The sequence below is a fragment of the Myotis lucifugus genome, unplaced genomic scaffold (assembly GCF_000147115.1).
Source record: "Myotis lucifugus unplaced genomic scaffold, Myoluc2.0 scaffold_53, whole genome shotgun sequence".
NCBI lineage: Eukaryota > Metazoa > Chordata > Mammalia > Chiroptera > Vespertilionidae > Myotis > Myotis lucifugus.
In genome coordinates, this window is record NW_005871101.1 from 4744154 (window position 1) to 4766685 (window position 22532).

The following is a 22532-nucleotide window of genomic DNA, read 5'->3' on the forward strand; positions in this document are numbered from 1 at the left end:
AATGGGACCTGACAGTTTGTGTTTTCAGAAAGTTTCCAGGGATGGAGATGCTGCTGATGTATGGGTCACACATTGAGCTGGAAAGCTCTGTGGATGTAAGCAAGGCGTATAAGAGCACACAGAAAATATGTCCATTTTGCTCCAATTAGTTGAGGAAGAAAACTTTGTCTCAGAGAGATTAAACAGTTGCCCTTTTAATTGACTTTTAATAATGCCAATGGATATACATTGGAACTGGATAACATTTGATCTGGGCCTAAAGTGATAAAGAGAATTATAATAGGAGCACTCACGTTTCCAAGTAGGGAGGAAAACTTCGGCAAGGCATGGAAGTAGCGTATTTACGTACATTATTAAAGGGAAACACCTTTTTAAAACATTTTCTTTTTGTTAGCTCAAACAATACCCAGTTAGGGGTAGTTTCCAAATATGCTTGCTATAGTAAAAGTTATTTTTTCACTCACCTAAGAGTTTAACATGCATGTTCCTAAGACATCTTCCCTCTTAAGCAATGATTTGGTGACTTTTACCTGTAACATTCACCGTATTCAATGTTACTTCCAAAGTCACTATACACCATGCAGTGACAAGGAGAGAGAAGGCACATTCCTTTCTTATCACCTTGCTATTGGAAACGTATTACTGTTTCTCACATTCAGTAACTATCACAGAGCTCCATTAGATTCAAAGAGAGAACTTCCCTAGGTGGGGAGGTAAAAGTGTCCAGCAACTAGTTGTCAATTCTTCTCTGGACTGAGTATGGTGATTGGGTCTGGAGAACAGAAAGCTGTAAGTTATTAATATCTGTGATATATTTTTCACATATCTGGGAACTTTTAAGTATTGTAAAATAGTATGTTACTGTACTATGGTGAATTTCTAGGCTTACTGATCCTGTTAAATATACACCTCTTAGTTCAGAGGTAGATGGTTTAAGTTTGTCCTACAATCCTACTCTTTTCAAAGTGTATGTTGCCCCCAACCCTCCCCATACACGTGGATAACAGAGACGATGAGTAAAAGGAGAATCCTGGGTCATCCCTCCAATTTGCTGGTGCTTGCTCAAACCTGAAATAAACAAGCAAATAAATTAAAAACAAACAAAAAGTAATTTTATTTTCAAGAAAGCATAAGTAAAGCATATTTTCTGTGTTAATTCAGTAGGAAACAGGGTTAGGCTAGAGGAGAAAAACCTTGGCCCTAAATCATTTTGTACCCATTGGCTTTGACCTAAGCTTTATGAGCTTGGGTTTCCTTGTCCAGGTAATGGGGCTCAAAATATCTGTTCCTGTATTGGAATGATTACTTTAAGAATAAGAAAAATAGAGTATACATGTACACTTTTAGAACTGAGGAAAATAATATTTAAATATTCAATTTTCTGAGAAAGAAAATTCTAGTTTATTGGCATTTTATTTATCCTGGATTAACAGAACTTTTAGACATCCAGATAAACAACATTCCATTTGATCAGTTATCCACGATGTTTATCATATTTTTAATAGTAAATTTAATACAGGAATAAAATCATTTTTTGGCTATTTCATAGTCTTTTAAAATGCTCCCTAAAAATGTTACAAAAATTATTGTAACATTGATAGCAAGCTTCATTTTAGGACAGGAATAATCTTTCTTTTGTGCTATTTAAATAAACATATATACTTGAATGATGATTCTATTGTGATACTTTTATATAAAATTAATACCATTGTTTTTTATTTTGATATTTGATAAGATGAAAACTAGATATTTTAACCACTTTTGAAATCAACAGACCTTTATTCTAGGAAATATAAAATCAGGCTTAGATAGGATTATGTTTAGAAAATATTTGCTAAAATGCAGTTATTTCTGGAAGAATAAAGTAGTATCATTGGCTTGAATATTTTCTTTTGTCTTCCTTTCATGTTTTTCCTTGTTAAATCAACTGTATTCAGCTTCAATTTATAAACAATAACATGCACTCAACATTTCTCATGTAAACAATAACATGCACTCATTGCTTAAAATTTGTGGTAAAAAACAAATAACATAAATGTTTTCATCTTAAACATTTTTAAGTGTACAGTTCAGCAGTGTTAAGTGCAATGAGTAGTAAATAAGCCATAGAGATCTGGTGCACAGTATAATGAATATGCACAATAATATTGTACTATATTTATGAATGTATTTTTTTTTAAAAAGGGCTGCATGGGTGTAAATGGGCTTTTGAATGATCGTTGTGAAATTTGGACTAGATACTATAGACCTGTATAAGCATAGCAATTGCGTGCATAGATCTCCTTAGTCATTTTTTCATATATAACATTAATTCAGTGTGAAATAACACCAGTTAATTTGATGTTCACTGATTTATTCAAGAATCAGATAGAATCTTAACAAATTTTCAAAAGGTCATACTGGAAAGTTTCCATGTAATTTTAGCTATTTAAATAGGTAAGTAGTTGAAAATTTAAAAATAGGAATATTTCCATGGGAGAGTCCGAATGAATTATTTCTGATCCCTGCCAGAGTTTTCCCCTGTCTTGAGGACATTTGCTAAGAAGTAAGACCTGTTGCTTTTGCTCCCAATGCCAGGCTGTCAGAGAGCCTCGGAAAGGCCTGAGTCTGCCCCTGGAGTTTGTTGGGTTTAAGCTCAGAGGGCATTCAGCATTCTGCAGTGTCCTGGGCAAACCCAGGGAGTTCTGATAGGAGACTCCTCAGAATAGGGCCTTCCCGAGATTTGCCTGTTCCTTTTCACTCTGAAGAAGGCTCTTGGAAAGCTTTTTTTGAATTATTTTTCTCAATCATTTACTTTTATTAATCTTTATTGTTGAAAGTATAACATATGTCCCATTTTTCTCCCATTGGCCCCTTCAGGCCCACCCCTTTCCTCCACCCCAGGCCTCCACCACTCTATTGTCTGTGTCCGTGGGTTATGCATGTATGCATACAAGTTCTTTGGTTGATCTCTTCCTGCCCACCCACTCACCCACACCCCCTTCCCTCTGAGATTAACAGTCTGTTCCATGCTTCTATGTCTCTGGATCCATTTTGTTCAACAGTTTATTTTGTTCATTAGATTCCACATGTGAGTGAGATCATGTGGTACTTGTCTTTCTCTGACTGGCTTATTTTGCTCAGCATAATACTCTCCAGATCAGCGGTTGCCAACTCTCGGACCTCATGGAGCTTGTATGGTATCATGGGATAGATAGACACCAAAAGATGATGTAAAATTACTATTGTAGTTGTTGGTAGGAAGAGGGTACAGAGAATGGGCACTGCACACAGCTGGAGAAGGAAGGCCAGGAAAGGTTCCTGATGTGAGAATAACTGGGGACAAATCCAGGAGAAGGAGAAGTCTGACAGGCAAAGAAAATAGTAGAGGATGGAGGGCCTTCCTGGTAACTGAAACTCATGAGTGAAGGTGCAACATGCGGAGAAACTTGAAGTGCACTCAGGAACTACAGGTAGACGCACTTCCTGTGTTTCCACTTTTAAACAGTTAATAGTTTCTAAAGATGTTTTATCACCAAGGAATACTTATTACTGCTTATCCGGGCTCCTACCATATAAGCTATATTTAGTTCTTTAGCCCTGGTGTGCATAAAATTGCCCATCTAGTTATTTGGGGTTGGAAAGGCTATGAGTCATTAGAATTATATACACCTGGGTCACTTCCCAGCTCTGCCACCCACTCACCATGTGACCAAGGGCAAGTTAGTTAAACACTCAGAGCTTTTGTTTCTTTATCCCTGAAACAGATAAAATTAGGTATGCTTCAGAGTTGACCTTAGGATTAAATAACATGTTTTTAAGATGTTTAGGCATAATGAGCCCAAACTAGCCCCTCTAAACATTGGTAGCTGTCACTATTATATGGGTTGATATAAATGTCAATTTGTATTTTTAAATATTAAGTAAAATACATTGAATTTAGTAGGAATGGAATAATGAAAATATAATTTGATGTATCTAAATTACTGAGGCTTATGTATTTGGCTTTTTAATCATATTTTGTTCCTTTATTAACAGGCAAAATCTCAAATATTATCCAGTGTATTGGATGTTGCCCATGGGTTTATAAAGGAAGTTAATCCAGATAAACCCAAAGGGGAGAATCGCTCTCCAAAAGAAATTAGTAAGAGTCAGCATCTACCCAAACCTCCTCCGCTGCAGGGGAGCAGCTCTCAGGTAAGCTGTGGGAAATGTAGGAGACATTTCTGTCATATACAGTCGTGGTCATGCATATACTTAGCGAGAGCGGTAGAGTTTTGCAGATTATTTTATCACATTGTTATTTAATATGAATTTTTTTATTAATCAAAAAACATCTTGACTATAAGGAGATTGCTTTGATTGCACTGGGTGCTGATTTCTTAATGAATGATCCTTTGACTCTGGCTTTCTGGGCATTTCCACCATTTCAGGAAATGAATGAGTATTTGGGAGGAACATAAAAATAGATAACACAACGCAATATAATGACTTTATACGAATCAGGACTTCAGAGGCTGAGTACAAAACCTTGCCAAGTGTTTTAGGTGACAGTGACTCTCACAGCTTTTTATAATCGGATTTATACCAAATGCTGGTAGTTATTGAGATTGATTACTGATCCCATGATGTGCTAGATAAGTTTCATCAGCTCATGTCCATATTTTTATAATAGAATTGCTGTATTGACTTTTTAACAAAAGACAAACTTCCTCAGATTTTAATATAATCTGTGTGCCAGATACTGTCTTAAATATTTTACCTGTAACATCCATTTTTGTCCTTTTTTAAATTTTGTTTTATTGCTTAAAGTATTACAAAGAGTATTGTCCTTTATTAATTACTTCTTTTTCTTTCCAAATAAGAAAATAGTGGCAAAAAACAGTTTTTTATATTGCCCGAGATACTATTAGGTATTATTATTAGGTATTATTGATAGTGGAACTTATATATGAACCCAGACCTTTTGATTCCAAATTACTTGCTTTTAACCACTACCCAGACACTATGATTTTAAGGTTTTTCCTTCATGCCAGCCATTTTATCTAATTTACCCTATCAATAATAATGATATGTCAACAACCAACATTTATTAAACACTTGATGCTAGGCATTGTGCTTAGTTACTTACCTGCCTTATCTTATTCAAGAATCATAGTAACATATGAGTTTTGCATTATTATTACCCCATTTAACAGATGAGGACAATGGGGGCCTAAGTAAGTAACCTATGAAAAAGCTATAGAGCTTATTTCTTTGCCTGCGCTTCTAATCCCTAGAATTAGTGCTGTCTCTTATCCACATAGGTAACTGCTGTATAGACCCTCACCTCTTGCCTTAACTTAAGAACCTTTTTTTATATATATATATTTTTTATTGATTTTTTACAGAGAGGAAGGGATAGAGATAGAGAGTCAGAAACATCGATGAGAGAGAAACATCGATCAGCCGCCTCCTGCACATCTCCCACTGGGGATGTGCCCGCAACCCAGGTACATGCCCTTGACCGGAATCAAACCTGGGACCTTCCAGTCCGCAGGCCGACGCTCTATCCACTGAGCCAAACCGGTTTCGGCAACTTAAGAACCTTTAATTCAGTGGTTTCATCCAGGAGTATATACATTTCTTCAACTGGAGAAACCTTAGAGAAACACACAGCACTGAGTTCAGCATCTCTATGTGTGGGGTCCACTTAGCAACTGCTCAGTGATTCTGGTGAGTATTCCTGGTTGGGAGTCACTGCTATGGACCCTCAGGTGTGCACCGGTCTGTAGTGCATGCTTGGTAGTCTTCTGTTCTGAAGAGCAGTGGTTCTCCAACTGTGATAAGCATCAGAAGTATGGGATGTGCATTCCTGGTCTGTCACTCAAATTTTGATATATTTTTTTCACATCTGGGTTAGAGTACAGGAATCTGATTTTTAATTACCATACCAAGCAATTCCAAAGCCTGGAAGAGTCAAAATGGTGCTAATGCCTAATATCTGTCTTAGGGCTTTTCTTATGGATTCAGGGCACCGGATATCCTTGGAAAGGGATATAGTTCATGGAAGAGCTTTCATTTTAGAGACTGAAACCTGGATTTTCTTAGAGCTTTTATAACATCCAGCATTTTACTTAGCCTTTTTGATGCTCTGTTTCTTCTTCTGGAAAGTGGCACGTATATATGAAAACGGGAATAAACATGTCTTGCAGGGATATCACGCGGCCCAGGGGGGTAATGAGCGTACAGCACCGATTCATCAAACTTTCTAGCCCTTTTAGCAATGGGCAGGGTCATGGGCTCTGAGTGGAAGTCAGTCTGGGCTGAAACATTTAAGAACCAATGTACAATCTGCTGGCTTTTTCCTATTCTGTCACTACTATGTGGAAGCCAAGTGTTCCAAAGGCATAGCTATAAAATACAAATGTCTGATTTGTTGCTTGGAAAGGAGCCTCCCTGGGGAGTTGCTGCAATCACCACACACTGAAACCATTGCACTGAGTTTTCAATGCTTCTTCATTAGTGCAACACACACACACACACACACACACACACACACATTGCGTACTGGATGCCTGTAATTACCTTCCCACATATTTCTGGAACTCAATATTTTCCAATCAAATTCATTATTTCTCTTCCAATAGATGTTACTATTGGTGTCAGCCCATCTCCCAGCTTCCCAGCTTCCCAAGCTGGCAAGAACAGTTATTTTCAATAGTCCTGTCTCTCCTGCCTCTGCACATCCAATCAGCTACCATGTCCCATGCAGTTGACCATCTAAAGCCTCTCTTGACTGTTGGGTCATTTCTATTCTTATTGTTATTCTTAATCCTGAAATTAGCTCTTTCTTAAAGTGAAAAATGTTTATAGGCTGTAAATTTCATTTTATTCTCTCTCCTTCTAGGAATCAATAATATTTCCAATTTTGTATGTAGGTATTTTTTGAAACCAATATTAGTATACTTTGCAAACTGCTCTGAAAACATGCTTTTTACACTTAACAAAATATTTCCATATCAATTTAAGTGCATTCTAGAACCTTTTCATTCTATATAATGGGTAAAAAGTACTCCATTTATTAGACTTTTTAAGATCTATTTTCCACTGATCAACATTTAACCTGTTTCAGTCTTTTGCCAATACAAACTATAGTATAAAGAATGTTTTTGAAAAATGTTGTTTTGCATACATATGTATATTTACATAATAAATTCCTGACATTCCTAACTGCAGAGGGTTATGCATTTGTAATGATATTGTCAAATGGCCATAACATTTTCCTTGCATTCAAGCTCACTATCTCATCCCACCCCCCATTTCTCTCTTTCTGTGTGTGACTCTTCAGTGGCTTTGTGTTTTCAATAAGTTTGTCTAATTTTCTGTGTGGCAGGCAGGATTCTTCATGATCTGCCCCCTCTTTGTCTTTCCACCCTTTATATTTTTTCATATCCCACTCTGTGCTATCACAATATAAACTACTTCCAGTTTCATGCCATACTGCTGTTTGGCTCCATGTCTCCGTCTATGTATCATTCCCTCTCTCTGGAATCCTGCCCGTGCCACTTCTTGCCCACGGAATTCTTGTTTATCTGAGTTAAATACCTGCTCTTGCACCTGTCTCTGTTGGGGACTTATTAACCTGTGTTCTATGGCCAGCAGCTAGCACAGTGTCTGGCAGGCTCCCAGGTGGTTTTTCTTTATATTTAAATTTTTTATGCACTATTTAATCATCTTCTCGCAATTGTACTCTAACAATCTGCCTGTTTATTTTGCAATTAAGGACTGAACATAGAAGATCCTACTTGTGTATCTAGGAGATACACAATGCCGACTTAGCAATTTGATATTAGTATAGGTAATCCACACTTGGTGATTTAACATTGGTGTGGAATTTATTTTGCTTTGGCTTCATAATTTGGATTTCTCTGATTCAATGGATAACTGCCAATGCCAACCTTTATTTTTTCAGTGTGTTCACAGTGGATTTATATTTTATACTGAATTCATCGTTTCTCCCATCTTTACGCTAAGCACCATGCAATGTTTCACATGCATTTATTTCTTCATTCATTCAACCAACTTTTAATGAGCATCACTTTGAGCCTGGATCTTGGCACTGAGGCAGGAAAATATCCCCTGATTCATTGAATTCTAATGGGGGAAGAGAGACAATAAACAATTAAACATGTAGAGTAAATTCACACAGATACGTTATTTTGCGAAAAGTAAAGCTGATAAGGAATTAGAAAGTGTTTGGGGGGTCTATATTTTTAGGTCATCAGCAGGTTCATTATCTCCTCTCTGAGTAGGTGACGTTTGAGCAGAGACTGACTGAAATGAGTGGAATGACTGTGTGGAGTGTGGAGAAGGCTCACTCCAGGCATTGGGTAAAGATAGTGCAAAGCCCTTAAGTGGGAAGGTGCTGGGTGAGTTCCCAGAACTAAGAATATAGGTTTGTCTGGAGCAAGGTAAGAGAAGGGGGAAATTGAAGGAAATTGACTGAAAGGCAGGGAGTACAAGGTTGTGTAGGCACTGGTAAATGCTAGTAGGGTCTGGGGGCTTCATACAGAGTCATTGCAGGGTTTTGAGCAGAGGCCTGCCTTGATCAAATTTGCAAGTTATGAAACTGCTCTTTCTGCTGTGGGGAGATGGCAGGAGCAGGAGATTGGAGAAGTAGAAGTGACAACACATACAAGACTGTTGTCACTTTCCAGGGAGAACACTGGTGCATAATAATGATAAATCGTCAGTCTTGTAGGCTCCAGTTTTAATAATTTCTAAAGAGACCATTTATAATTGTGGACACAGTTTGAAAGAAACCAGTAGAGCATATACATAAGTAAACCTTTAAAACATTCTACTTGTAAGTTTAAAAAACGTGTGACTTTTAATGCCTAACAATTAATGCTATCTTCATTTTATGATCCGGAAAATTTAGAAAAGCATACTTAGATACATTTTTTAATTGGTTTAGATGGAAGTTTCAACCACACAAAAAGGAGAGTGTATAAACCCGAGAGATAGGCTCTTGTGTGAAGGGTCATTCGATGAAGAAGCTTCTGCCCAGTCCTTTCAGGAAGTTTTAAATGAATGGAGAACTGGACATCAGAATGACAATGGGGAGCAGAACTTGCCTGCAGCAAAGCCAGGTATAGCTATTTTTATAAAATGAATGCTGTAAATAAAGCTGAACTTAACTTTTTTATCTGTGAATATAAATGCAATATTCAAAACTATTAACATTGGGATAGCAGTTTGATATAACTCCTCAAAAAAATATTCACTGTATGATTAGTGGTTTAATGTTTAGAGAACCCATGATATTTATCCATGAAGATGTGCATAGCTGTATTTCATTCATTTTCACTGCTTAAGAGTCTTCTGTTATATGAATACTAGAGGCCTGGTGCACAAAATTTGTGCATGGATGGGGGTTCCCCTCAGCCCAGCCTGCACCCTCTCCAATCCGGGACCCTTTGGGGGATGTCCAACTGCTTCCCATGCCGGTTTCTGAGGATCGGGCCTAAACCAGCAGTCGGACATCCCTCTCACAATCCTGGACTGCTGGCTCCTAATCACTCACCTGCCTGCCTGCCTGGTAACCCCTAACTTCCCCCCCTGCTGGCCTGGTTGCCCCTAACTACCTCCTGCTGCCGCCCAGGTCTCCCCCAACCCCTCCATCCCTGCTGTCCTGGTTGCTCCTAACTGCCCTCACCCGGCGGCCTGGTCACCCCTGTTGCCCCCCTCTGCTGGCTTGGTCACCCCAACTTCCCCCCCTGCTGGCCTAGTCGCCCCTCACTGTCCCCCTCTGCCAGCCTGGTTGCCCCCACCTGCCCCCCTCTGCTGGCCTGGTCACCCCCGACTGCCCCCCTTGCTGGCCTAGTTGCCCCTCACTGCCCCCATGCCAGCCTGGATACCCCCAACTTCCCCCCCCCACACTGCTGGCCTGGTCGCCCCCAACTCCCCCCGTCCCCCTCCAGCCTGGTCACCCCTCACGCCCCCCCCCCACTGGACTGGTCACTGCATGCAGCCTGCTGTTCAGTCTTTTGGTCGTCCCTTACTAACCCCCCTGCTGGCCTGGTCGCCCCACACAGCCTGCTTTTTCAGTCGTTTGGTTGTCCCTCACTACCCTCCCTGCCGGCCTGGTCGTAGGCAACCATCTTGTGAGGGTGTGAGGGTTAATTTGCATATTACCCCTTTATTATATAGGATAGTACAATCTGCCTATTTGAATGTAGATGGTTATTTGGATTGATTCTCATTTTTGCTATACAAATGGATGATGCTGTTGTGAATATTCTTGTACAGGTCTCCTGGAACACATGTGCACACATTTCTAGGGTGTCTATTCCTGGGAGTGGAAGAGCTAGGTCATATGGCTGTGCATGTACTCAACTACACTAGATAAAGCTGAATTATTTACCTAAGTGTTTGTATCAGTTTACATTCTCACCTGCAGAGTGTGAAAGGTTGGGTTGCTTCCCATGACCAACACTTAAATAATCAGATTTTTAAAGTTTTGCTGGACTGATAGAGATAAAATGGTATATCTAATTTTGCATCTCATTTCAAATGACATGAGTATCTTTCCAAATGTTTTTTGGTCCCATTTCGTTTAGTAATGTGCTTTGAATTTCCAAGTTTTCTAGTTTTTTATTTCCCAGAAATCTCCATCAGTTTTAAATATCTCTGAATAGTGGTTTTAATTTGGTAGTACTTCAGAAACGTCTGAAGCATCTGGAAATAAATTGCCATGTCGACATCAATTCATGAAGAAGTTGTCTCCTCCAGGTTCTACCTTCTGAGTTATTTCCTTTCTGTTTCCCATCTTCTGTAAATATTATTGTCAGTGACTATAATACATACCTTTATGTTTGTGTGTGTTTATGGAATATATAATGAATCTATTTGTTTTTATCTGTTAGCATTTAAAAGAATTAGTTGCTTTTAAAAACCGTGTGAATCATAAGATTTTTAAAAAATATATTTTTATTGATTTTAGAGAGGAAGGGAGAGGAGAGAGAGATAGAAACATCAAAGATGAGAGAGAATCATTGATAGGCTGCCTCCTGCATGCCCCACACTGGGGATCAAGCCTGCAACCTGGGTAGGCATGTGCCCTGACTGGGAATCAAACTGTGACCTCCTGGTTCATATGTCGATGTTCAACAACTGAGGCACTCTGGCCGGGCAATCATAAGATTCTTTCATTTCAAGTGATTATGGAAGAAAACTGTCTACACAGTTATTTGATAAATCATCAATATTTAAAACTTTTGCATTATTTAAGCCCAGAACTATTGATTATAGATGAATATCAAAGCATATTTGACAAGTTCTGTATCTTGGGAGAAGTTACAATTTATAGGCTAGGTTATATTAACTATGTATGTTATATTTATTGTTATAGACTCATTGGAAGAATGTGAGGTACAAACCAATCTGAAAATTTGGAGAGAACCACTTCATATTGAATTTAAAGAAGACAGTATATCCTATATGGAAAAATTATGGCTTAAAAAACACAGAAGGTATTTTCTAAATTTTTGTATTATTAATAAGTAATATAAAATGCTATTTATATTTTTGCTTGTGTGGCATGCTTTTTTGTAGCAATTTTATATGTCTGCTTTATATTTGCATAAATAATTTTAAAGCAATATTAAATCCACACAAAGCTTCTACTGTTCTAATAAGAATTTTAATTCTATTTATATATATGATGCATCATTCATTTAGGGTTTCCCTTGAGAAATGTAAATGTAAAGGTGGGGAAAAGGCATAAAACAATATACAATTTTTAGAATAATAGCAAAATAATGTGATTAATGAAAGACTACTTTGAGAAGATATTGCTCTCAGACATTTGAAATTAGCATAAACTTTTGAGGCTATATTTTTCAGAATCTACTTTTAAGTTTACTTAGACCTTTAATTTTATAATTTTATCAAGAGTATTCAAATATATTTTATACAAAGACTATTACAGTACATTCACCATTTCATAAATTGTTTAAAATTTAACATTAAATATTAATAAACAGCATTTATTTTTCACAGTTCTTAAGGCTGGGAAGTCCAAGATAAAGGTGCCAACAGATTCAGTGTCTGGATAGAGCCTGCTTCCTGGTTCAGAGATGCCCATCTTCTCATTGTGTCCTCACATACAGATGGGAGGGGTCTTTGGTCTCTTTTATAAGGGCGCTAATTCCATTTATGAAGTCTCTACCCTCATGATCTACTCTCCTCCCAAAGGCCTCATCTCCTAATACTATTACCTTGGGAGCTGGGATTTCATCATATGAATTTTGTGGGAACACAGACATTCAGAACGGAGCTTTCTGCTCCTGATCCCTCCAAGGTCATGTCCTACTTTCATGCAAAATATATTCATTCCATTTCAATTGCCCTAAAATTCTTAACTCATTCCAACACCAATTCAGTAGTCTAAAGTTCACATTGTTATATAAATATTATCTAATTCAGATATGGGTGAGATTCAGTGTATGATTCATTTGGAGGCAAATTGCTTTCTAACTGTGAACCTGTGAAATCAAACATGATATATGCTTCCAAATACAAAGGTGGGACGGGCATACAGTAGATATTCCCACATCCCCTTTGTTGATGCTCTGCCCTCCAGGCCCACTGGGATGGAGGTCCCGCCTTCTCGATACACTAGAGTAGGGCTCCAGCCTTCTGAACACACTGAGACAGCAGACCTTCCCTATAGCTTTGCTGGACAGAGGTTGGGCTTCCAAGTTTCTGGTTGGCTCTGCCCCCATGGCTTTGGGCAGTCTCATTTCTATGGTGGCTGAATGCGGTATTGCATCCCAATGACTCTCCAGCATGGAATCTGGTGGCACTTGTAGTCTAGGGTCACACAGGTGGCCTTATCCCTACAGTTTCTCTGGGCATTGCTCTCTGCAGTAGCCTGGGCCTTTCTTGTTCTGTGATGGGAGGGATCGATTTCTGAATCGCCTTCAGGGTCGTCATTCCTTTGTCTTGGATAATAGGCCCTGGCTTCTGTTTAGACTGATGGCTAATCTCCCTATCAGATGATCCTTTGGCCATTTACTTCCTGTTTTCTCCTGAATAGGCTTTCATTATTTTCAGTATGGATAGTCTGAGAATGTTCCAAATTACTGAGTTTTGCTTCTCTTTTGATTAATAATTCTGTCTTTAAGTCATTTCTCTCTTCTTGCACTTTATTATGAGCAGCCATGAGAACCAGGTCTCTCCAACACTGCTTAGAAATTGCCTCAGCCATATAAACTCGCAAGTTCTACCTTTCATAAAACCCTATGACAGAAACAAAAGTCAGGAAAGTCAGGAAAGTTCTGTGCTGGTTTATGAATATAGATTGCCTTTTCTCCATTGTGTAGTAGCATGTTTCTTACTTCCATCTGATACTGAAACAGAATTTTTGGACTGGAACATGTGGTGTTCCCCTGGACTGGAACCCGGATTCTTCATCCACCAGAGTTGAAGAATGAATCCACAGACAGAAGATGGTATAGCAAAGGTGGAAATTTATTGAAGAATAAGTACAGACCCCCAAGTAGGGAGGCGGAAGAGTCCCACAGAATGGATTCCCATGTGGGAGGGGGAAAGGGTCCCACTGAGTTCCTTTTCCCTATGGCTTATAAAGGCTACAGATTCTGGTGCCTTGATATCCCCTCTGATTGGTCACTATTCCCTTAGACTGGTTACTTTAGTAGCTCCTGAGCTCAAAGGTCCAACCTCACATGGGACATGTAATGTTCCCCCCCACCCCCTTCCTTATTGTTTTCCTATTCCCTTTGGGTTTTCTTCTTCTCCTTCTGGATAAAGGGCTTCCTTCTCTTTTGTAAAGATAGACCTTTTGCTGTTCCCAGCTCCCTCATTCTATGGAAATGTACCTGTTGCAGCTTTTCAGCTCCGTTATTCTATGGAAATATACCTTCTGCTGCGCTGCAGCCCTGTGCTTCCTCCATAGTCCCCTTAATTTCTAAAATGTAAACCTGCCTTTTTCAACTCCCCAAATTCCTGTTTCAATACCTGATCAGAATGGCATTTACCACCCTTATTTCTACTGATATAGATCACCAGAATTGTCTTTAAAGGTCCATTCATAGCAATGTAGCTTATTTGTAGTTTCTTTTGCCTACAGTGAGAATACTGGCTCTCATGGTCTGTGATATATTTACTAATTTATCAACTTCAGGATATGTATAAAGTAGTATCACATGACTTAAATCACTGTGAGAAACAGATTCCTCAACTGAAGTACATGTGTATAGTGCTTTTATCGTTAGCCCACAGTGTCTAGTCTAAACCTTGTTTTCCAAAGTTGCTCAGGACATGACACCCATTTCTTTCCCACCTTCGTTGGAATGGCTTTACCATTCCTTGATTACTTTTTAAAATTTGACTAGCATAAACTCCTGTACAGTTCTATGAATTTTTATTAATACCTCAAGTCATGTGTTTGCCATTGTACCAAATAGCACAGTTTGTTCACTTCAACATTCCTTCATGCTTCCCCTTTATAGTCAGGTCTTCTTCCCTGACCTGTGGCAACCGTTGGTCTATTTCCCTCTTTATACATTTACTTTTTCTGAATGTCATGTAAATGAAGTCATATAATATGTAGACCTTGTGTCCTTCATTTAGCAAAATACATTTGAGATTCATCTATATTCTTGAGTGAATCAAAATCCATTTGTTTTTATTGTGGAGTATTAGTTCATCATTGTGGTGTATAGTTCATCTATTCAACTGTTGAAAAATAGGGTGCTGATTTCTAGTATTTTTGTAATTATGGGTAAAGCTGTTATAAATATTTATATATATGTTTTTGTTTGAATATAGGTTTTAAATTTTCTGGGTAAATACCTGGGACTAGGATGGCTAAATTGTATGGTTGAAGTGTATGTTTATCTTTATGAGAAAACTAGAGGCCCAGTGCATGGAAGGGGTATCTCAGGGTGGCCTGTGGGGATCTGGCTGAAACCCGCAGTCCAACACCACCTGCAGCTCCTACCTGCAGCTCCCACTCATCCCAGCCCCACTGTGCCAGCTGTGGGCATGCGGCCAATCAGTCCCTATCCGGAGAGGCTCGCGCTGCTGCAGCAGTGCTTGCCAGCCATGAGCCCTGCATCTGGCAGCTTCCTGAGGGGAGTGGCCTGCAGGATCAGGTCGAAACTGGCTCTCCAACATCCCTGAGGAGTCTCGGATTATGAGAGGGCACAGGCCAGGCCAAGAGACCCCACTGGTGCATGATTGGGGCCCAGGAGGGACCATGGGAGGGCTCCCGGGCGTGTCTAGCCAGTCTCGCTTAGTCCCATTCAGCTGGACCCCAGCAGCAAGCTTACCTACTGGTTGGAGCATCTGCCCCCTGGTGGTCAGTGCATGTCATAGTGACTGGTCAACCAGTTGACTGTCTGAACCCTGGTGGTCAGTGCATGTCATAGAGAACAGTTGAGCTGCCTTAGCATATTATTAGCATATTATGCTTTGATTGGTTGAATGGTTGACCAGACGACCAGACACTTAGCATATTAGGCTTTTAATATATAGGATTAAAAACTTTTCTATAAGACTGAATAGTTTTGCATACCTTCCTTCAATCTGTGGGAGTTCTAATTGCTCTCCACTCTTGCCAGTGCCTGGTATTTTCAGATTCTTTTCTTTTGGTGGTCACTTTAATAGGTGTGTAGTGTATCCCACTGTGGTTTATGTGGCAGGGTTTTAAGTTCTTCATATCAAATTCTGGTTATTCCTATGTAACTATTGTTTAAGTTTTCTATGTCTCCTTTAAAGTGTGATGCCTTAACAATTCTTCACCTGTGAAACTCAAAAATTCTAATTTAAGAATTAGTACATAATAGTAATATCAAATTCACTTATCTTTTATTGTGGTTGCCTTTTGATGCCTTTCACATTCAGTTTGTTATCCAATAAAAGTACAATTTTGTTATTAAATGAGTGCCATCATTTGCTTGGATACATACAAAAAGCTTTAATCATGGGCACATCAAATCCTGAGCTATGCTGACTACTAAATGTTGGCAAATTTCCTTGTTAGAAAATAATGATTAGTGAATATATTCACTAGGGTCTTATTTACAGTTATTTTTTTAACAGTGATTTTTTTTAGTTATTGATTTATGTTTTAATTATAGATGCTAGTGTGGGGCAATCTATTTGCAATTTACAAGTTTGTGATTGTAAATTGATTACAACATTTCTGATGCTGTACTTCTGAAAAGTTTCCCTTGTTGATAATGATGATCATGGTTAAGACTTTATCTTTGCCTATATTTGTCATGTTTTATAATAGGTTTTTATAAATATACTAGAGGCTAAGTGCACAAATTCGTGCATGGGTGGGGTCCAGCCAGCTTGGCCACAATCAGGGTGGATCAGGGCCAGGTCTGTGGGGAGGAGGAGCCGGTGGGAGTTTGGCTAACCGGCCCACCCCGATTGAGGTGATCAGGGCCAGGCTGGCTAGGGGGAGAGGCTGTGGGCGATTGGCCAGTGGGCCTTGATCCTGATTGGGCTGGAGCGGCTAATTGGGGGCAGGGCCAGCAGTGGGGAGAGTCTGTGGGTGGTGGGCTGGCCGGCCCTGCCCCCGATTGGTGTTGGGGCGCTAACTGGAGGCAAAACTGTGGGTGGTGTTGGGGGGCCAATCACCGGCCTTGCCCCTGATCGGAGTGGGGGGCAATTGGGGGCGGAGGTGGCTGGGGGAGGGTATGTGGGCCGATAGGGCTGTAGGGATGATCGGGTGGGGAAGACTTGGGAAGGGCTGTGGTGATTGGCCGGCCAGCCCTGCCCCTGATGAGGTCGGGGGGCAAATCTGGGGCGGTACTGTAATAGAAGAGAGGACTGCAGCAGGTTGGCCAGCTGTCCCCACCCTCTATTGGAGTAGGGGGGTCAATTAGGGGCAGGGCCGGCCAGAGGGAGGGGCTGTGGGCCAATAGGGGTGATGGGGGCCCATCAGAGGTAAGGCCGGCCGGGGGGAGGGGCTGCAGGAGGTTGGCTGGCCGGCCCCACTCCCTATTTGGGTAGGGGGTGCGATCAGGGGCAAGGCTGGCTGGGGAGAAGGGCTGTGGGCTGATTGGGGTGGGGTGGGCCGATCAAAGGCGGGGACAGACAGAGGGAGGGACCACGGGAGGTTGGCCAGCCGGTGGCACCTCGATCAGGCCTATTCTCTGGCCACAGTGGGCATCATAGTGACCTGTCATTCCGGTCATTATGGCGTTCCAGTCGCTGGCTTTTTATATATAGAGAGGTTCCATTGCATTTTGTTTTGTTTTTCTATTTTAAATTGGATAATAACATTTGTATTTTATGTGCAACCAATACATGTGTTTTAAGAACTATTTTAATATCTCTAGTAGATCTATTAAATGCTAGGAGAGTTTCATGAAATAGAGCATGAGATTTGGATTTAGAGTATTTTAAAGGTGGATATTAGGAATTAGCTGGTTTTCCCACTCAAATTCCCCTACTCTTTTCATTACATTTAAGTGTCAAGTTTAATCATCAGAAGTACTGGGGCAAGTTTTAGAATATTGATTTATCTACCTAACCTCAGGCACATCTAAAAATCAGTGTTTTTAAGGATGAATATGAGACTACATTTAAAAAATATCTTCCTTGGTGATTCCGATGCAAAAAGCCTGACAGATTGACAGAATACATTTAGAACTGCTCATCAAAAGTTTCCTCAAATGAATTGGTCAATGTTCAATACATATTTATTTAAATTTTGAGGTAATTCTATTCTAAAATATATTTTATCCTTTATTTATATAGCATGATCTTTAATAAAGCATGGGTGCCAGGGTTTCAATATCCAGAATGCAGACTTGTTTATTGACTAAATGGTTGCTTGTTTATGGGCAAATCACAAATTCTCTTGGCCCACGCTTTTCCATCTGGAAAATATTGAGTTTATAATAAACATTCGTAGGGCTCCTTAGCTCCAACGCTTTACTATATAGACTCTGTCAGTCTTTGGTTCAGGGCTTTATTCATAAAATTAGATGTTTTTACTTCATGAAGAAGTATCTGGATAATAGTACATTTATGTGTATCTGTGATTGAATTTTAATATAGCATATCCATGTCAAACTGGAAAGAGATTTCTGGTTGCCAAATGCCAATTTGTCTTTGACATTTACTCTTTAATATTTCTATCACTTAGTTCAATTATGGATATAAAATGACACGTTCATTATTTTTTTTGACAAAAAGCTGAATAATATAAATATTTTGAAATATTCTTATATATTGATTACCTGTATTCAGAAAATACACATAGCCATAGATTTCCATGAAATTATAAAATTTTTAGTGCCTTTGCAAATTGAAAGAAAGGCAATATAGAGTAATTGCTATGAACATGGGCTTGGGGAAGCAGAAGCCTTGGGTTCAAATTCCTTTTCTGCATTTATTACCTGAATGACTTTGAACAAGTTGGTTTACTTCTTTGTGCCTCAATATCTTCATCTGTAAAATTAAAATAATACTAGTGCCCATTTAATGCATCTATTAAGATTTAATACCCCCAAATTAGTTGGAAAAGAGCCTGGTACATTTTAAGTTATGCATTAATGTTACCTATTAATATCACTAAAAATGCTTTGACTTTTTCTATGTAGACTTCATGAGCCTGTATGGTTTTCAAGGGCTATAGTTACTTTTATTCTTTGTTAAAAAGTGACCAGCTCCCCAATAAGTTGGGAATGACCTCTGGGGCACTCTTGACCTCTGAGAATCCCTGTGCTTCATTGCCTTCCTTATGAGATGGGGTTGGCCACACCAAACCTCATTGTTAATTGGGTGACATATGCCATAGCCAGAACACTTCATATTCATATAGTGGGGCCCTATGTTCTCACCCTCCTGGCTTGGTGGAAGCTTAAAAGAATGTCTTCAGGTTCTCTTAGAATGTATCAACATAATGCACAAAGCTGTGGGAAACAACACACATTCATAAATTAGCTTTTTAAATAGGGTGGTATGTTTAATGGGCTTCATGTGGCTTCTGCAAGAACACTGACTTCTATCATAACTTTACTTTTCACTCTAAACAAAAAACAGTGGGATATGCAATTTAAAAATCTTATGTGCTGTTAATTTGATTTACAAAATTATTTTAGTGAATTAAGATTCTGTTATGCAATCATATTTTTCTTCCATGAATTAGAGGTACAGCTATGATTTCATTATTAATTTTGTAGACTCACTCCTCTGTGAAATAAATCAAGATCTTGTCAGGGAAGTTTTAGATAATGTAGTTTAGTCTTTTAATTGCTTCCTTCTTGTTTTGTAGAACTCCACGGGAGCAACTTCAAAATATGCCACCAGATATGTTCATACCTCAGTGTACAACCATTAATGAGGCACAGTGTTCTCAAAGTGAAAGTGATGAAGATAATGATGGTTAGTTTAGTCTTGATTAGACATTTTCAAATTTATTATTTCAAATTATATACCCTAAGCATTAATCAGCATCTGCTTTTGTTTTTCTTTACTGTATGATTCTCAACTGGACCATGTACCCTTTATCTCCTGATCAAAATGCATACTTTCTTCCATTTTTTAGATTCACTTTCATTTAAAAATTGAATATTAAGGAAATGTATATTTTACTTGAACTAGGAAAATTGACAACATTTATATATTTGTGTGGACATACAGGAGAACATTATCCTTTTATTTTTGGCTATGTTATTTAAAGATAGGAAATTATCAGGGAAAGTATATGCTTTGATGATATTATTTTCCAATTTTATTCCCTAGTTGAGGAGACTGAAGTACAATGCCCAGCTCTTTTTCTGCCAGTGGAAGAATTAAGAACAGAGAGACCTGAAACATCTGTAGAAATAGTTGAACTGGATGATGTGAGTGCTTAATGACCAGTTTATTTAACAAACAGGAAATTCATAATATATAGTTACAACTACATATTATTTTCAACAAGAATCTTTTATAATTCAACATAGTTTAATATGAAATTTATAAGTGTTTGAATTTAAACATGCTTTTAGTAATAAAACTGTATTATTTTAGTGTTGACAGTAAATTTCTGAATTGATAAAGTGTCATTTTTTTGGAAGCATATGGTATGGAAGATAAAAAGACATTTTATTTTTTAACTTATAGACATGTAGTTTACTGTTCTTTTTTTAAAAAAATTATATTTTATTGGTTTTCTTACAGAGAGGAAGGGAGAAAGATAGAGAATAAGAAACATTGGTGAAAGAGAAACATCAATCAGCTGCTTCCTGCACACCCCCTACTGGGGATGTGCCCACGACCAAGGTTACATGCCCTTGACCGAAATCGAACCTGGGACCCTTTAGTCCACAGGCCAACGCTCTATCCACTGAGCCAAAGCGGTTAGGGCTTTATTTAGTTCTTTATGTTATCAGGCTTTTAAACAAAGATTAGTGTGGTATTTCTTTAATAAAATCTGTACAGTTAGTTTTTATTAATGTCATTTAATATTTCTTTCTATTTAAGGGAAAAATATTGTGAAGATTTAAGGGGTTTAGTGTATCATAACTTGAATACAGACCTCTAGAAGACAACACGTAGAACCAGCTAAAGCTAGAGCTAGTCAGAGCTAGAGTTCTGGGCTGAGAGTCTAAATTGTGGCAAACCGTATCTTTCTGACTTTCTAATCAAGTAGCTGAAGATAGCACATATCCTTGATATTTATATTACTGTGATTGTGAACGAAAAATACTAGAATGTAGGAAGTACTCCTTTAAATACTACTTTTTTCTTTAGTTTAATAGCCCCTGGTTTGTGTGTGTGTGTGTGTGTGTGTGCGCGTGTGTGTGCGCACATGCATGCACATGCACCTAGCAACATTTTTATTTCTCCTCTGGATAAATTTAAGCTATTGAACAAATAAATACACACACACACATACACACACATGTTACTAAATTCTTGATGTATACAGTAAGCTTATGCCAGAGAACTAACCTACTTGGCACTTAGTAGTTACAGTATAAAACATGAGTTGGTATTATTGTTTCTGGGCGTGACAGTAATGATAAAATGACTGACAAAGCAAGTGCCCTCAGCTCAGCAAATATATTTTGAATTTGTTGGGTTCTTCTAGAAACTCATGTTCTATGACATATAGTCAGAGAATTCATGACATTATTAGTGAAAGAAAATTCTCTAAATATCACCTACAAGTTAGCTGGTTAACATATAATGACCCATTTATTAAATATACTAATATTATACAACATGCATTTAATAAGAATTATGAAGAAGAATGTGAAGAACAAGGAAAGATCGTGCCTTACAAAGTCGAATTAGCTGAAGCAGTTAGTCAACAAAGGTAAGGTCTTTCTAATTCACTTTTGATGCTATTAAAAAACCCACCAAAAATCAACTCTTTATTTAAATGAGACATACATAATGTAAAAAACCAAGTAAATCCATGTTTAAATTTGTGTACAATATTGCTAATATTAGTCAACAATCAATAATTAGAAAAGTATCCATAATTATATATTTATACTCTTATCTAATATGTGGATTACTTAATAGATGCCTCTGAATTTAGGAATTACTATTATTTGAAATGACTGACCAAGGCCAATATATTTTATCTGAGCCTTGTTCTTTTCTCCAAAGATAACTCTGGATTTTTCTCACTTCAGTTTGCTATGAACCATTAATAAAAACAGGTATATGAATAATTAGTTTGAGAGACAAAAAGAACTCCCAAACTATGGATTACATCCTAGATAGATTTTATTGTGTGATAAATTAAGTATAATGGTTCACTTTGCAACTTTCTTTTGGTAGAATTTTGTCATTTCAAATGAAAAATAATATCTAGCAGTATTTTTTGTTATTGTTAATCCTTACCCTAGGATATTTTTCCATTGATTTTTAGAAAGAGTGGAAGGTATACAAAGAGAGAGAGAAACATTAATGTGAGAGAGACACATTGATTGGTTGCTGATTGGTTGCCCAACCAGGGCCAGGGTTTAAGCCTGAAACCCAGATACATGCCCTTCACTGGAATTGAACCCAGGACTCTTCAGTCTGCAGGCTGATGCTCTATCCACTGAGCCAAATTGGCTAGGGCTCTAGCTCTATTTGTTAATAAATTTTACTCCAATTCCCCTTCACTTTAACTAGGATTTCAAGGTGTTTTGACTACAAAGTATTAAATTGGTTAAACAGCAGAATGAAGTTTCCATCAAGTAACCCTTCGGCCAATTCTTTGTTTATATGTTCAGATAAACTTAGGCCCTTGTCAGCATTTAGGAATAGCAATGGGCCTATGTGATGCACTCAGATGTGAAAAGCCCCATGTTTTGACACAGAGACCCAGATCTCTAGTAGCAAATGTGCTTTTGCCATTTGACATTTTGACAGAAGGCAGTAGACAACCTCTGGTCAGTAGATAAGAGGTTTATATCCACTAATATATCCCCAGGGAAATGAATGCTATTTCTGCCCTTTAATTTGATTATTTTATATATGTTATCACAAATCTTTGCTTTGACCTCCCTGTATGGTATTAGAGAAGGCAGAAA

The 22532-nt window shown here is 38.4% G+C and overlaps 1 protein-coding gene across 2 annotated transcripts in view; it reads left to right on the forward strand.

Annotated features, from left to right (window-relative positions):
- The window catches only part of ZBBX (zinc finger B-box domain containing), a 91314-nt gene that overhangs the window by 37352 nt on the left and 31430 nt on the right, over positions 1-22532 (forward strand). For both annotated transcript variants that reach the window (XM_023753918.1, XM_023753919.1), the window contains exons 7-12: positions 4018-4176; positions 8939-9113; positions 11375-11495; positions 19289-19398; positions 19759-19859; positions 21240-21319. In XM_023753918.1, coding sequence (XP_023609686.1) covers positions 4018-4176; positions 8939-9113; positions 11375-11495; positions 19289-19398; positions 19759-19859; positions 21240-21319 — 746 coding nt within the window. The remainder of the gene's footprint in view (positions 1-4017; positions 4177-8938; positions 9114-11374; positions 11496-19288; positions 19399-19758; positions 19860-21239; positions 21320-22532) is intronic.